General features: G+C 56.4%; 1 protein-coding gene across 3 annotated transcripts; it reads left to right on the top strand.

The window, feature by feature from the left end:
• The first annotated feature begins 713 nt into the window (after positions 1 to 713).
• TICAM1 (toll like receptor adaptor molecule 1) lies at positions 714 to 12,651 on the top strand. 3 transcript variants are annotated; one of them, XM_032883644.1, is made up of 3 exons: positions 715 to 829; positions 2,744 to 2,822; positions 10,017 to 12,651. In XM_032883644.1, exon 3 carries the CDS (start codon positions 10,148 to 10,150, stop codon positions 12,476 to 12,478), a length of 2,331 nt encoding a protein of 776 aa, XP_032739535.1. In that variant the 5' UTR covers positions 715 to 829; positions 2,744 to 2,822; positions 10,017 to 10,147; the 3' UTR covers positions 12,479 to 12,651. The 3 variants fall into 3 exon arrangements, with proteins under 3 accessions (XP_032739536.1, XP_032739535.1, XP_032739534.1); XM_032883645.1 differs by lacking the exon at positions 2,744 to 2,822 and having other exon boundaries at positions 714 to 833; XM_032883643.1 differs by lacking the exon at positions 2,744 to 2,822.
• Positions 12,652 to 13,311: the final 660 nt, after the last annotated feature.

Below are 13,311 nucleotides of genomic sequence, written 5' to 3'. Positions count from 1 at the left end.
AAAACGTTTTCATAGGTCCCTAAAAGTGTGATGGTCCCACATTTTAACTATGCCCAATGGACACGTGGGGGCTGGATCCGGGACCCCAAAAGTTTAGGACCCCTTATGAATTTTTAAATGTGTTTGCAGCTTCAAATTACGCCATTTGGTTGCCCCTCCTCTAGCCACCTGCAGATCCCCAAAGCCCCCCAGGGTGGCCGATTTCGGGTAGCCCCCCCCAATATTACCCTATCCCCCTGCTCTGTTCCGTGGAAAGCATTATCACCAGTTGAGATGGTCTAATTTTTTTTTTTAAGATCTTATTTATTATTTGACAGACAGAGATCACAAGTAGGCAGAGAGGCAGGCGTGGGGTGGGGGGAGCAGGCTCCCTGCTGAGCAGAGAACCCGACGTGGGGCTTGATCCAAGGACTCTGGGATCATGACCTGAGCAGAAAGCAGAGGCTTTAACCCACTGAGCCACCCAGGCGCCCCGAGATGGTCTACTTTTTAAATTGTATTTACTCTCTCCCTAGACGGCGGGCGCGCGGAGAGCAGGGCTCTGCCCTTCTGGTGGTCCCCAGAGCCCCGGCAGGAGGGATCCAAAGTCCCCGAAGATGGCAGCTCGAAGGGGCGCTCGGGGTGTCGCAGCGGGGGGCCTCCGGGACTTTCCCCGCCCGGTGGGGAAAGCGTGATCTCACCTTCCTGCCTCGCTCCCCGCCGGACGCGGAAGGGGCGGGCGGAGGCCGGGGGGTGGAGCCGCCCTCGCGTCTTGGGCGCCCCGCCACCCGCGGGCACCGTCGCCAGGCCGCCAGCCCCCACGCAGAAGGTCGATGGAGCGGGACCCCGGGTAGGTGGCAAAGCGGGGAGAGCCGGCCGAGCAGGGCCGGGGAGGCTGCGGCTCCTGCCTGGGGTTCTAGACCAGCCGCACCCCCTGCCCGGCTCCAGGAGCCCTCGCGCCCCTCAGCGCTCGGCTCCCCTCCCGGGTGGCCCTGGTCCTTCCTCCCAGACCCCGATTCCTCCTCGCCGTATTGCTCCCCAGCACCCCAGATCTCTCCCCAGCACCCTGAATTCCTTTCCGACGCCTCGAAGGCCGCCCAACCCCCTTGGATTCCTTCCCACCATCCTGGGTCCCTCCCCAAACCCCAGTTCCTTCCAAACGCCACCGGTTTCTCTCCAGCTCCCCAGATCCCTATCCCACCCAGAATCCCTCCCTGGCAGCCGGGATTTCTCCCCAAGGTCCCGTGCTTCGCCCCAACACCCCGGATTCCTTTCCAGTACCCCTCCCCCCACCTCCCTATTGCACGCGCGCGCGCGCGCTAGCGTTTGCTCCTAACTTCTTCAGGAATTTCTCCCGAGCTCGGAGAGTTTGCTCCCGCGCCCCACCTTCTTCCTGCCCCGCCTGCGCCGCCCCTTACCCCAGCTCCTTCCGGCCCCGAATCCACTTTTCGCGGGGCTCCCGGGACCCCCTCCCGCGTCAGGAGCGTGCTTTCCCCGGCTCCAGTCCCCATCAGAGAAGATCCGAGAATCTCTAGGCCCCACGCCTCGCCCCTTCCGCTGGGGTTTGGGGTCGGCTTCTCCCCGTCTAGGAGCCGTTGCCGGTCGGCCCAGTGCTGGATGCCGTCACCACTCAGAGTTGGGGGCCCCAGGAGATCCTTACGGGACACCCCCCCCCCGCCCGCCGTTTCTTCCCTTTCCCTGTGGCTGAAGTAGGAGGAGGAGGTAGGGGAGGTCGGGGAGGGGGCGCTGTTGTGACTCCAAGCAAGCTGGAGGTCCCGGGTGTGGGTTCCAGCCTGCGGGCGTGGGTCGGTGGGTGCAGGGGGCTTCCGCCTGGGCCTCCGTTTCCTCTTCTGGATAGGGGTGTGTACTCATCCTTCTGCAAACATTTTTGAAGAACCAGGGGCAGAGTGGTGCCTTCGATAAGCAAGAACCGTGATGGGTCGTGGTGATGCGTGCAGGAAGCAGAGAGTGGGTATCCCGGGGCTTCTCCGCTGGCCCGGGAAGGGGCCCCACCGAGTCGGTACTCACTGAATAAGGGCGGATTCCCTGGAGCGAGGCTGCCTGGTTTCAATCTTTGCCTCCTTACTTTCCACCTGTGTGACCCAGGACAAATGTCTCTACCTCTCTGTGCCTCCCTTTCCGGAGTGCAGAGGGGCAGTCCAAACAGCCCTAACTTCTTCTTTTTTTTTTTTTTTTTTAAGATTTTATTTATTTATTTGACAGAGATCACAAGTAGGCAGAGAGGCAGGCGGAGAGAGAGGAGGAAGCAGGCTCCCTGCTGAGCAGAGAGCCGATGTGGGGCTCGATGTGGGGCTCGACGTGGGGCTGGATCTCAGGACCCTGAGACCATGACCTGAGCCGAAGGCAGAGGCTTTAACCCACTGAGCCACCCAGGCGTCCCCAAACAGCCCTACCTTCTAATGTTCCTAGGTGCTTCATCCTGTCCCCGCTGCCTAGTAAGTGCTCAGCAAACTCCTTGTGAGCAAATGTCCCTCTGGTCCCATAGTTTTCAGGGAGAATCTGGCTGTGTTTTGCCTTCTATATCATGTTGTAACATTTCTTAATAAGCCAAAAGCAGAGAATGGTGCCTCGACTCTGCGCTGGTCCTGGTGGGAGCCGATTAGACTTTTTGTCTGGCTGGGGAGAAGATTCAGCAGGAAACATTTATGGAGCGCTCACTGTGTGCCAGGGGTTCTCGGGTCCGTTCGTTGATTGATCCCATCGGTCAGCATTTATTAAATGCCTCCTGTGTGCCTGTTGTTAGATGCAGCTGTGAACGAGACAAGCGAACACCCCTGTTTTAGTGGTCTGACTCAGGGGGCAAGCGACGCATTCTCAATGAAGTAAGTTGGTAGGTCTATAGTATCGGGGAAGGAGGAGTTGGAAGGAGAAAAAGAACGCAGGGAGTGTGGGGGAGTGGGCTTCAGTTTTAAGCAGGGTGGCCAAGGTTGACCTTGATGAGGAAGTGACATCTGAGCTGAGACCTAAAGGAGGCAATGCGGAGACCATGCGGCTGTCTGGGGAAGGGTGTCCTAGTCTGAGGGAACAGCAGATGCGAAGGCCCTGAGGCAGGATCCTGAGGCAGGATCAAGCAGAGAGTGGATATCCTGCAGCTTCTGCGTTGGCCTGGCTTGATGATTCCTCACATCCAGGCGCCTGTAATGCATGATGGTGCTAGTAGATAGGGGTTCCCAATGCTCCCATTTCAGAGATGAGAACACTGAGGCACGCTTGTGCACATCGGCCTGCCCAAGGGCCTACCTTGGGAGTGGTGGAGCTGAGATTGGAACGCCAAGGGCATTGTTTGCCTGCCATCTGCTCTCCCTTGCCCTGGAAGTGACTCATTTCAGGTGGGCGTCACATGGGTGAGACAGACGTTGGTTCTCAGACAAGGACAGCCACTGCCCTGTTCTCCCTGACTACATTGTTGCCAGCGGCGGAGTTGGAGAACTCTTTTTGAAATTTTTTCCTTTTATTATTTTAAAAGCCTTTATTTATTTATTGGAGAGAGTGAAAGAGAGCATGAATGGGGGTAGGCGGGTTGGAGGGCCCAGAGGGAGAGGGAGAAGCAGACTCCTGCTGAGCTGGGACCCCCCCAAAGCAGGGATCAGTCCTAGGATCCCGGGATCATGACCGGAGCCGAAGGCGGGCTTCCAATCGACTGAGTCACCCAGGCGCCCTGAACTTTTTCTCTTTTAATTTATTTATGTACAACCTGAATTCCGAACAGGACACAAATCCGAAGTCCAGAACTTGACTTTTAAGCTGTGTACACAGCTGCTCCCAGGAGTCCTCGGGAAGTGGAAAGAATGGTAGATCTGGGACTCGTTGCTGTTGAGGGAGGATATCAGACCCTATTCCGAGTAGCGATCTTGCTAATTTCAGAAAGACTTGACGGTGGGTCGTGCAGGAGTTGAACTTGAAGGTTTTATCCTGTGACACAGCTGGCGAGGAGTTACCTTCACCGCCAGGAGGAGCTGTAGGTCTCTGCGTCTCATGGCTCCCTTGCACCTGTAACCCTCTACCCAGTCTCCCGGTAGGTAGGTAGGTAGGTAGGTAGCCAAAAACAGCCCATAAGCAGCACACAAAAGCAGCATTTCCTGTGTCAAAAACGCGATGATCCCAGCCTTACAGGGTCATGGTGCCAACGTGTAAACCTTCGATGTCCCGCAGAAACATAACGTGGGGTGCCATTTTCCACTCCCCTACAGCGATATTAACAAAAGGAAAAGTGAAACAGGTCAAATCCATTCTCTCCATGCATTTTATGTATCATGATAGAACCTCCGTGTAACCAATACAAAACATTACTAATGAGGCATCTTACCTCTTTGTGTGTGTGTGTGTGTGTGTGTGTGTGTGTGTGTGTGTACACGCTGATTATTCAAAATCTGGTGTGTCTTCTACCAGACTTGGATTCCTGTGCTGTATTTCCAACAGTTTCCAAGTGGAATCTGGTCCTTCCAGAACAAGACTGCGTTTAACGGGGACAGAATATTTGAGGCTTCCTCGGCTTATCATTTTCCATTTGGATTAATTAAAAATGAACCCAGTTGCAAATTTTGGTTTCTCCTCAGCAGCAGTGGCTACCTTTCTAATGCTCAGTAGCCTTGTGGCCATACCTTAAAATACAAAGAAGGAGGCTGCTTACGTACCAGAAATGTATTTTCTCAGGGCTCAGGTGGCTGGCAGTTTGAGAGGAAGCTGGGGGCAGGTTTGGTTCCTTCCGGGGTGTCTCTCCTGGGCGTGCAGACGCTGCGTCCTCACCGGTCTTGACACCGTGCACGTCTGTGTCCTCCCCTCCTCTTCTTCAAAGGAGACCAGTCACACTGGATTCGGATCCACACTGATGACGTCATTTTAACTTCAGCACCCCTGTAAAGACCCCAGTCCCAGATGCATGTCACATTCCGAGCTCCCAGGAGTTAGGGTTCCAACCTGGGAATTCTTCAGAGCGACACAGTTTGGGGTAACAGCCTGTTGTGCTTTGCAGTAACTGTATGGGCTAGAGAGAGAGTTGGGTGGTATGGTTACAGACACATGTGTGTGCACCAATGGCTTTTACTCCGTCTCAGCTGTGCTACCTTAGTCAAACTCACCCCTCGGAGTGTGGAAAAAATCACATACCTGTTTCCCGTAAAGGGCCAGAGAGTGAGTATTTTCGGCGCTGCAGGCCGCACGGTCACTACTGTGACCCTTCAGTAGGTGGACAGTGGCCACACACTGTTGTGTGCCAAAAACCACGAGAGCAGCCAGTGACGTCTGTCCAAGGCAGTGATGCACAGTGTCCTGAGGTCACTGGTCTCTGTTCTAAGCCGTTATGTGCAGTTGTGTTTGTGTGTTTGTTTGTTTGTTTGTTTTTAAACTAATCTCTACACCCAACAGGGAGAATTGAACTCACTACCCTAAAATCAAGAGTTGCACGCTCTACCTACTGAGCCAGTCGGGCACCCCATCGTCAAGCTAATCTTGATTTTTTAAAAAATCTGCAAATAAAATAAAATGGAAAAAAAAATCTGGAGGAGGACAGGGAATGAGCGGTGGGGGTACCTGGCAAAAGCTTGGCAGGCAGAGGGAATAGCCAGTATAAAGGTCCTGAGGCAGGACCGTGCCTGGTGACCGGCGGCCTCGAGTAGGTCCTCAGTTAAGCAGACCCATTGCTTATATTTTATCTATACATATACCCACTTTATTACCCTATTATGTATATATCATATACATATCATGTAAATATCACGCCCACTGGACTGTCATCTCCAAGAGGAAAGAGTCTGTTTCTGTTTTCTTCTCTCTGACCTGGTGGGTTCAGCAGAGCCTGATACTTGGCAGATGCTGGAAAATTCCTCGTTGAATGAATGTTTTCCTTGCTTCTTCCTCACTTCGCTATTTACCATGCAACAAATAATGTTTGCAGTTTTTACTTTGCATATTGGCCCAGATTTTTTTTTTTTTAAGCTCACAAGGTGTCTTAAAAATATTTGAGGGGCGCCTGGTTGGCTTAGTGGGTTAAAGCCTCTGCCTTCGGCTCAGGTCATGATCCCAGGATCCTGGGATCAAGCCCTACATTGGGCTCTCTGCTCAGCAGGGGGCCTGCTTCCTCCTCTCTCTCTGCCTGCCTCTCTGCCTACTTGTGATCTCTGTCTGTCAAATAAATAAATAAAATCTTAAAAAAAAATTTGAGGGGCACCTGGGGTGGCGTAGTCCACTGGGCGTCTGACTTTTGGTTTCGGCTCAGGTTGTGATCTCCCCATGGGGGGCTCTCTGCTCAGCATGGAGTCCGCTTGAGAGTCTCTCTTCCTTTCTCTCTGCCCCTCCCCCTGCTCAAGTGCTCTTTCTCCCAAGTAAATCAATAATTTTTTTTTTAAAGATTTTATTTAGACAGAGAGAGACACAGCGAGAGAGGGAACACAAGCAGGGGGAGTGGGAGAGGGAGAAGCAGGCTTCCCGCTGAGCAGGGAGCCCAGTGTGGGACTCGATCCCAGGATCCTGGGATCATGACCCGAGACAAAGGCAGATGCTTAATGACTGAGCCGCCCAGGTGCCCCTCAATAAATCTTAAAAAAAAAATTTTTTTTTTAATTGATTACCAACTTGGCAAAACTTAGCAGTGTCCTAAAACTCTGCATTTCTGGCTTCTCTTGAAGTATTCACAGATGTGGTCCCGTGGAGTTGTTTTTCCTTGTGGCAACACACATAAGCCACAGCCACCACACTGAGACAGGTTTAAGGTGGTTTAAAATTTCAGGTCCCCCCTCCCTCTATGTGAAAGCCCAAGTCCTCCCCCCATGGCCCACACAGCCCTGCAGGACCCGCCGGTTCCTCTCCCTGCCCTTCCCTCCTCCCTCTCTCCCTCTTGTTCACTCAGCGAAGCAGGCATCCTTCCTGCTCCTCCGTCAATCCTGACTGGTCCTGCGCCAGGGCCTTTGCACATGCTGTTCCCCCTCTGCCTGGAACTCTCTTCCATCAGGTGTCCCTCTGGGTTCCATTCGTATGTCCTGTTGAAATTTCTCTTGTCATCGAGGCCGCCTTGAACCACGTTATTTAAAACTGTGAACACCCCCATCCCTGATTCTCAGGGTTCGTGACCCTCCTTCCTGTCTCATGTTTCTCCTTGGTGTTTATTCCCAGCTGATGTGCTGTGAATGTCACTCATTTGTTGGTTGTCTGTCTTCCACATGAGGAAGTCAGCTGCATTTGGGGAGATCTGTGCTGTTTCTCTCCCCAGCCCCTCCCCCGGCCCATACATCTGCATGTCAGCATCTTGGGCCACTTCTATTTCTGAAACAGCCAGACAACCACTTGCCTCTCTACATCCTTCCCCCCAGCACCACTCCCTCTGCCCCTTCTCGGCCACTTCTCTTCTGCCCTGCTCAGGGGGCAGCTCAGTCCTGTCCCCCTTGCGCTTCTGCCCCCATCCCCGGTGCCGGTTCTCCCCATGCCCTCCCTGGCCTGCATCTGACCTTCCTGGAATCTTGGCCCTTGGCCCTGGGGCCCTAGTGGGCTGCATCTACTCAAAATGAATTAAAAAACAAAACAAAACAAAACAAAAAAACCCTGAATCATTTTTGCACTGAGTCTGTGATTCATGGTCTGTGATCCATGAGTCAGCTTTGGCTCTAGACCAGGTCTTCAGTGTCGGGGTCATTTTCTCTCGGGGTGCCATCCTGGGCACTGCTCGAGGAAGTGGGAGCGAGCAGGATCCCTGGCCTCATCTACGCGATGCCAGGCGCCCCTTTCCCTGTGGTCGTGACAACCACTGATGTCCCCAGATGCGGCCAAGGGTTGGGGGTTGGCAGTCAGAGGTGTTCTTGGTTGAGAAACACGGCTCTGGGCTTCGCGGGTGTCATTGTGGGCACTAGGGTGGACCAGACAGAAGTCCCAGCCCAGCTGAAGGGCACGTAAAGGCTTCTCAGTCTCCTGGAATGGATCCGAACGTGTGCGTTTTTTTCCTAAGACTGATTACGATGTGCTTTGAGCACCTGGCGACCTCAGTTACGGGATTTGCAATATTCTCCCTAGCAACCTGTGGCATGCCCTTGAGGAAGGCCTTTATTTCTTTTCTTTTTTTTTTTTTTAAGATTTTATTTATCTATTTGAGAGACTAAGTGAGAGAGAGAGAGAGCAGAGGAGCAGTAGAGGGAGAGGGAGAAGCAGACTGCCCACGAGGGCTCCCCATGGGGCTTGATCCCAGGACCCCAGGATCATGACCTGAGCCCAATGCAGATGCTTCACTGATTGACACCACCCAGGAGCCCTGAAAGGCCTTTTCCTGTGCCCGTTTTTTTCTTTCTTTTGTTTTTTTTTAAGATTTTATTTATTTATTGGACAGAGAGAGACACAGCGAGAGAGGGATACATAAGCAGGGGGAGTGGGAGAGGAAGAAGCAGGCTTTCTCCTGGGAAGGAAGCCCAACGCGGGGCTCGATACCAGGACCCTGGGATCACGACCTGAGCCGAAGGCAACGCTTAACGACTGAGCTCCCCAGGCGCCCCTCTGCCTCTTTCTTCATCCACAACATTGGCAGGATATCAGTTCTGGCCTCATTCATTCATTCCACAAGGTTAGGTCCCCGTTCTGTGGCTCAGCAAACCAGCAGTGGTAGGCGAGGCGAGGCCCTATCCTCAGACACTCGTTGGTCAGGAGGCAGATGGCAAACGGGAAGATTCTTTTTTTTTTTTTAAGATTTTATTTATTTATTTGAGAGAGAGAGAGAGAGAGAGGTCACAGGTAGGCAGAGAGGCAGGCAGAGAGAGAGGGAGAAGCAGGCTTCCCGCTGAGCGGAGAGCCCGATGCGGGCCTGGATCCCAGACCCTGGATCCCCGGGCCTGGATCCCAGACTCTGGTATGCAGTTGCCTGGGTGTACCACCTGCTCGCCGAGGAGAAGCTGTGCCCGGCCACTATGCGGGACACGGCCTACCGGGCCGCCCTCCATACGTGAGCCGAAGGCAGAGGCTTAACCCACTGAGCCACCCGGGTGCCCAAATGGGAAGATTCTAACACAAGAAAAGTTCACCCAGTGACACGCTGTGGGGGATGGGGCAAGGTGATGTGGGAGAGGTGGACTGGGAAGGACAGCTGACACTTGCGTCAGAGCTGAATAATGAGACAACCATCCCTCAGGCAAAGATCTGGGGAAGGAGCCCTCCAAGCAGAGGGAACCTAGAAGAAAGCCAGTGTCTTTTTTTTTTTTTTTTAAGATTTTATTTATTTATTTGACAGACAGAGATCACAAGTAGGCAGAGAGGCAGGCAGAGAGAGAGAGAGGGAAGCAGGCCCCCTGCCTAGCAGAGAGCCCAAAGCGGGGCTCGATCCCAGGACCCTGAGATCATGACCTGAGCTGAAGGCAGAGGCTTAACCCACTGAGCCACCCAGGCGCCCCAAGCCAGTGTCTTATAACCTGATGTCCCTAGTGACCGCCCATCACTTCCGCTGGAGTCCATCAGTCACCGAGGTTGGCTCTGGCTCTCCGCTGGAGGGGCTGCCCTGGGCCGTGAATACCAGGGTGGAGGTCCTGGGTGGGGGGCATCTGGGAGCCCCATCACCTCCCTAGTGAACAGGTACTGAGTGCCTGCTGACTTCTGGTCATCGGGCTCAGAACTTTCCATACGTGAAGGCAGCACAATTCCCTGAACCGATCCCACAAGTAAGCTTATTATTCCTAACAGACAGTATACTCCTGTGGTTGGGCCCTCAGCCTCTGGAGCCAGACTTTGTGGGTTCAAATCCCAGCTCTGTCCCCCACTGGCTGTGTGACTTGGGGCAAGTGACCTCCCTTCTCTGGTATGCTTTTTTTCCACACGCAAATGAGGAAAATAATACTGTCTATGTCTTGGGTGACACCAGGCAAGTGTCGACCTCTGTCCTCTTGCAGGAGGGAAATGGATGTGGGGCAGGGGTGGGGAGCATGGCAGGGAGCTTTCTCAAGCTCACCCTGATGTGTGGGGGTGGCACTGGAGGGCAGGCAGGTGGTGGAGTCTTGGCCACCTCCTGGAGCTGTCCCCTTTCTGGAGGTGACCGTGTCGCTCTTGCTTCACAGGTCTACGGCCGTGTCCCCCGTGAGACTCGGTATGGTGAGCCCGTAGGGGACTCCGAGCATGCGGGAAGGCCAGTGGTGTGGAACATGCCTCCGCCACCCAGTGCTTCTGCTTCCCAGGGCCGCACCCACCCATGCCCATGGCCTGTGCAGGCCTGTCGCTCTCTAGCGCCTTTGACATCCTAGGTGCCGCGGGCCAAGGCAAGCTCCTGCATCTCAAGCACAAGCTGAAGACCCTGCGGCCAGGCTGCCGGGGGGCGGACCTCCTGCACGCCATGGTGCTCCTAAAGCTGGGCCAGGAGACGGAGGCCAGGATCTCCCTGGAGGCGCTGAAGGCGGACGCAGTGGCGCGGCTGGTGGCCCGCCAGTGGGCCGGCATGGACAGCACCGAGGCCCCAGAGGAGCCCCCAGACTTGTCCTGGGCAGTTGCCCGGGTGTACCACCTGCTCGCCGAGGAGAAGCTGTGTCCGGCCACTATGCGGGACACGGCCTACCGGGCCGCCCTCCATACTTTCCGCTCCAGGGAAGACCACCGGCTGGCCGAGCTCCAGGGAGAGGCCCAGGACCGGTGTGGGTGGGGCATCATCGGGGACCCGGGGAGCTTCCAACCCCTTCACTCTGACCTGGGCTGCTTGCCAGCCTCCTCAGCGTCACCCTCGGGCACCCGCAGCCTCCCGCAGCCCATAGAGCACCTCTCGGGCTGGAGCAGAGGGCGTTCCCTGAGATCCACCGGCAGCCCCGCCTCCCTGGCCAGCAATCTGGAAATCAGCCAGTCGCCCACCCTACCCTTTCTCAGCCATCCCCCCCGCAGCTGCCATGGGCCCAGCAAGCTGTGTGACGAGCCCCAGGCCAGCCCGGGGCCCGAGCCTGCCCCCACGGGCTGCCAGGAGCCTGAGGAGGTGAGCTGGCCACCGTTGGAAGAGACGGTCAGCCCCCCATCCATGGAGACTGCCAGCCCCCCACGGAGGGAGACCGTCAGCCCCTCATCTGGGGAGAGTGCCAGCCCCCCATTGGGGGAGACTGACCGCCCCCCATCCAGGGAGAGTGACAGCTCCCCGGTGCTACCAAGCAGCCCAATCCCTAGGGTTACTGAACTGGTCCCAGATGCAAGCCATGCTGGCCAGCCAGATGCCCCCAGAGCGCTGGAAATCAGCACCCACTACCCCGTGGAGTGCACCGAAGAGTTGGGAGGCCGGAAATCTTTCTCCTTGGCCTCCAGAAACCCTTGCCCTGACAAGGACCAGACCCCACTCTCACTTCCTGTGGAAGATACGGCTTCCCAGGTGGCCAGCCCACGCCCACCCATGCCGCCAGCCCCGCCCACGTCCTCTCCCGGCCCTCCTCCGTCCACCCTTCCTTCCCCTGGCCTGGCGTCCAGCGCCTGCCCCCCTTCTCCCGAACTGGAGTCAGAGCAGAAATTCTATAACTTCGTGGTCCTGCACGTCGCCGCGGATGAACACATCGCCCTGCGAGTCCGGGAGAGGCTGGAGGCCCTGGGGGTTCCCGACGGGGCCACCTTCTGCGAAGATTTCCAGGTGCCCGGGCGGGGTGAGCTGCACTGCTTGCAAGATGCCATCGACCACTCGGCCTTCACCGTCCTGCTGCTCACCCCCAGCTTCGACTGCCACCTGGGCCGCCACCAGGCCAGCCAGTCGCTGATGAGCAGCTTCACGCGGCGCGGGTGGCAAGACTGCGTGATCCCCTTCCTGCCACGGGAGAGCTCCCGGGCCCAGCTGAGCCCGCACACGTCCAGCCTGCTCACCGGCCTGGTATGGCTGGAGGAGCACTCCCGGATCTTCGACAGGAGGGTGGCCAACACCTTCAAGCCAAAGATGCTACAAGACCGCAAGGCCCAGTGGAAGAAGGAGCAGGAGGTCCGGGCCCTGCAGGAGCAGTGCCAGCACCTGGAGGGCGAGCGGCAGCAGGTGGCCAAGCTGAACGCCGCCTACTCGGCCTACTTCCAGAGCTGCTGGAGCTGGCATGAGCAGATGGAGGCCCTGCGGGCGGCCTTCGGGAGCCACATGCCATTTGGGACACAGATGTCCCCCGGGGGCCCGGGGCCTCTGGGTGCCCCCCCGCCCTTTCCCTCCTGGCCGGGCCACCAGCCACCCCCGGAGCCTGCGTGGGTGGCCGGCTCGCCCGCGTCAGCCTTCCCGCCGCCCCCGGCCTTCCGGCCGCCCCCGGCCTTCCCGCCGCCCCCGAACTTCTTGCCACCCCCCGCCTTCCCGCCGCACCCCGGCTTCCCACCTCCCGGCCCCGCGCCCCCCCAGAGCCCCGGGCTGCAGCCCCTGATCATCCATCACGCCCAGATGGTGCAGCTGGGCCTCCACAACCACATGTGGAACCAGAGAGGGACCCAGGCGCCTGAGGACAAGACGCAAGGGGCAGAGGGACCGGGTGGCGGGCAGGAGGACCCGGACCTTGGGGACGCTCCCACCGTTTCCAGAGGGGGCAGAGGAACGTGACGTCGGCCGCCACTCCGGAGAAACCGTGCAAAGGGGACCCGATGACTTTCTGGCGCGCACGGTGTCCAGAACTGGACGTGGCATTTTCGAATTCTGCCCTGGGTGGTGGTGCGGGGAGCGGGCAGGGGATGTGGCTACCGTGCTTTAACTGTGATAAATATTTATTGAATGTTTCTGCGGTGCCGATCTCCGCTGGGAGACGACTTCTGTTCCCAAAAAAGGGAACCCGAGGAGAGGAGCCGGCTTCTCCGCGTGTGAGGCAGGGACCGGTCACAGTGTGCGGTTTCTCGAATATCATTGGCCAGAGCATAGTCACGTGGTACCTCGGGTGCAAGGGACGTTGGGAAATGTAGTCTTCTGCTGGGCCAGGCGCTTTGCTTAAAGTTTTGGTTCTAATACAAGAGAACAGGGAAAGAAAAGACAGCATTTAGCACCCACTGCTGTAGCCCCTCTTTTTTGGGCTTCTTTTGGCTGCGGGGTCCTGCTTTGGTATGTCGTGCCACCCCTCCACCTCTCTTGGCTCCGATCTGACCACGTGATCTTGGGCAAAGGCCTTGGGCTCTCCGAGCCTCCAGTTCTCGTCTGAGAAGTGGGTGTGGTGTTTCAAGGTCAGCAGATCCTGCGCGAGACACTGAAGCTAGCAGTGTAAGTGCTCATTAACAGCAGGCCTGGAGGGGACGGGGTTAATCTTTTCTCAGCGTCACAGACCTTTGAGAAAGAACAGAATTAACACTTGTTAGGTTTTAAAGATCTAAACGTATTTTATTTTGTTTTCATTTTTTAAAGTAATCTCTGCATCCAAGGGGAGCTCCAACTCAGGACCCTGAGATTCA

This window comes from Lontra canadensis, unplaced genomic scaffold, assembly GCF_010015895.1.
Source record: "Lontra canadensis isolate GAN:19392208 unplaced genomic scaffold, GSC_riverotter_1.0 scaffold88, whole genome shotgun sequence".
NCBI lineage: Eukaryota > Metazoa > Chordata > Mammalia > Carnivora > Mustelidae > Lontra > Lontra canadensis.
Note: the sequence above shows the minus strand (reverse complement) of the source record. Positions and strands in the feature narration are given on the sequence as shown.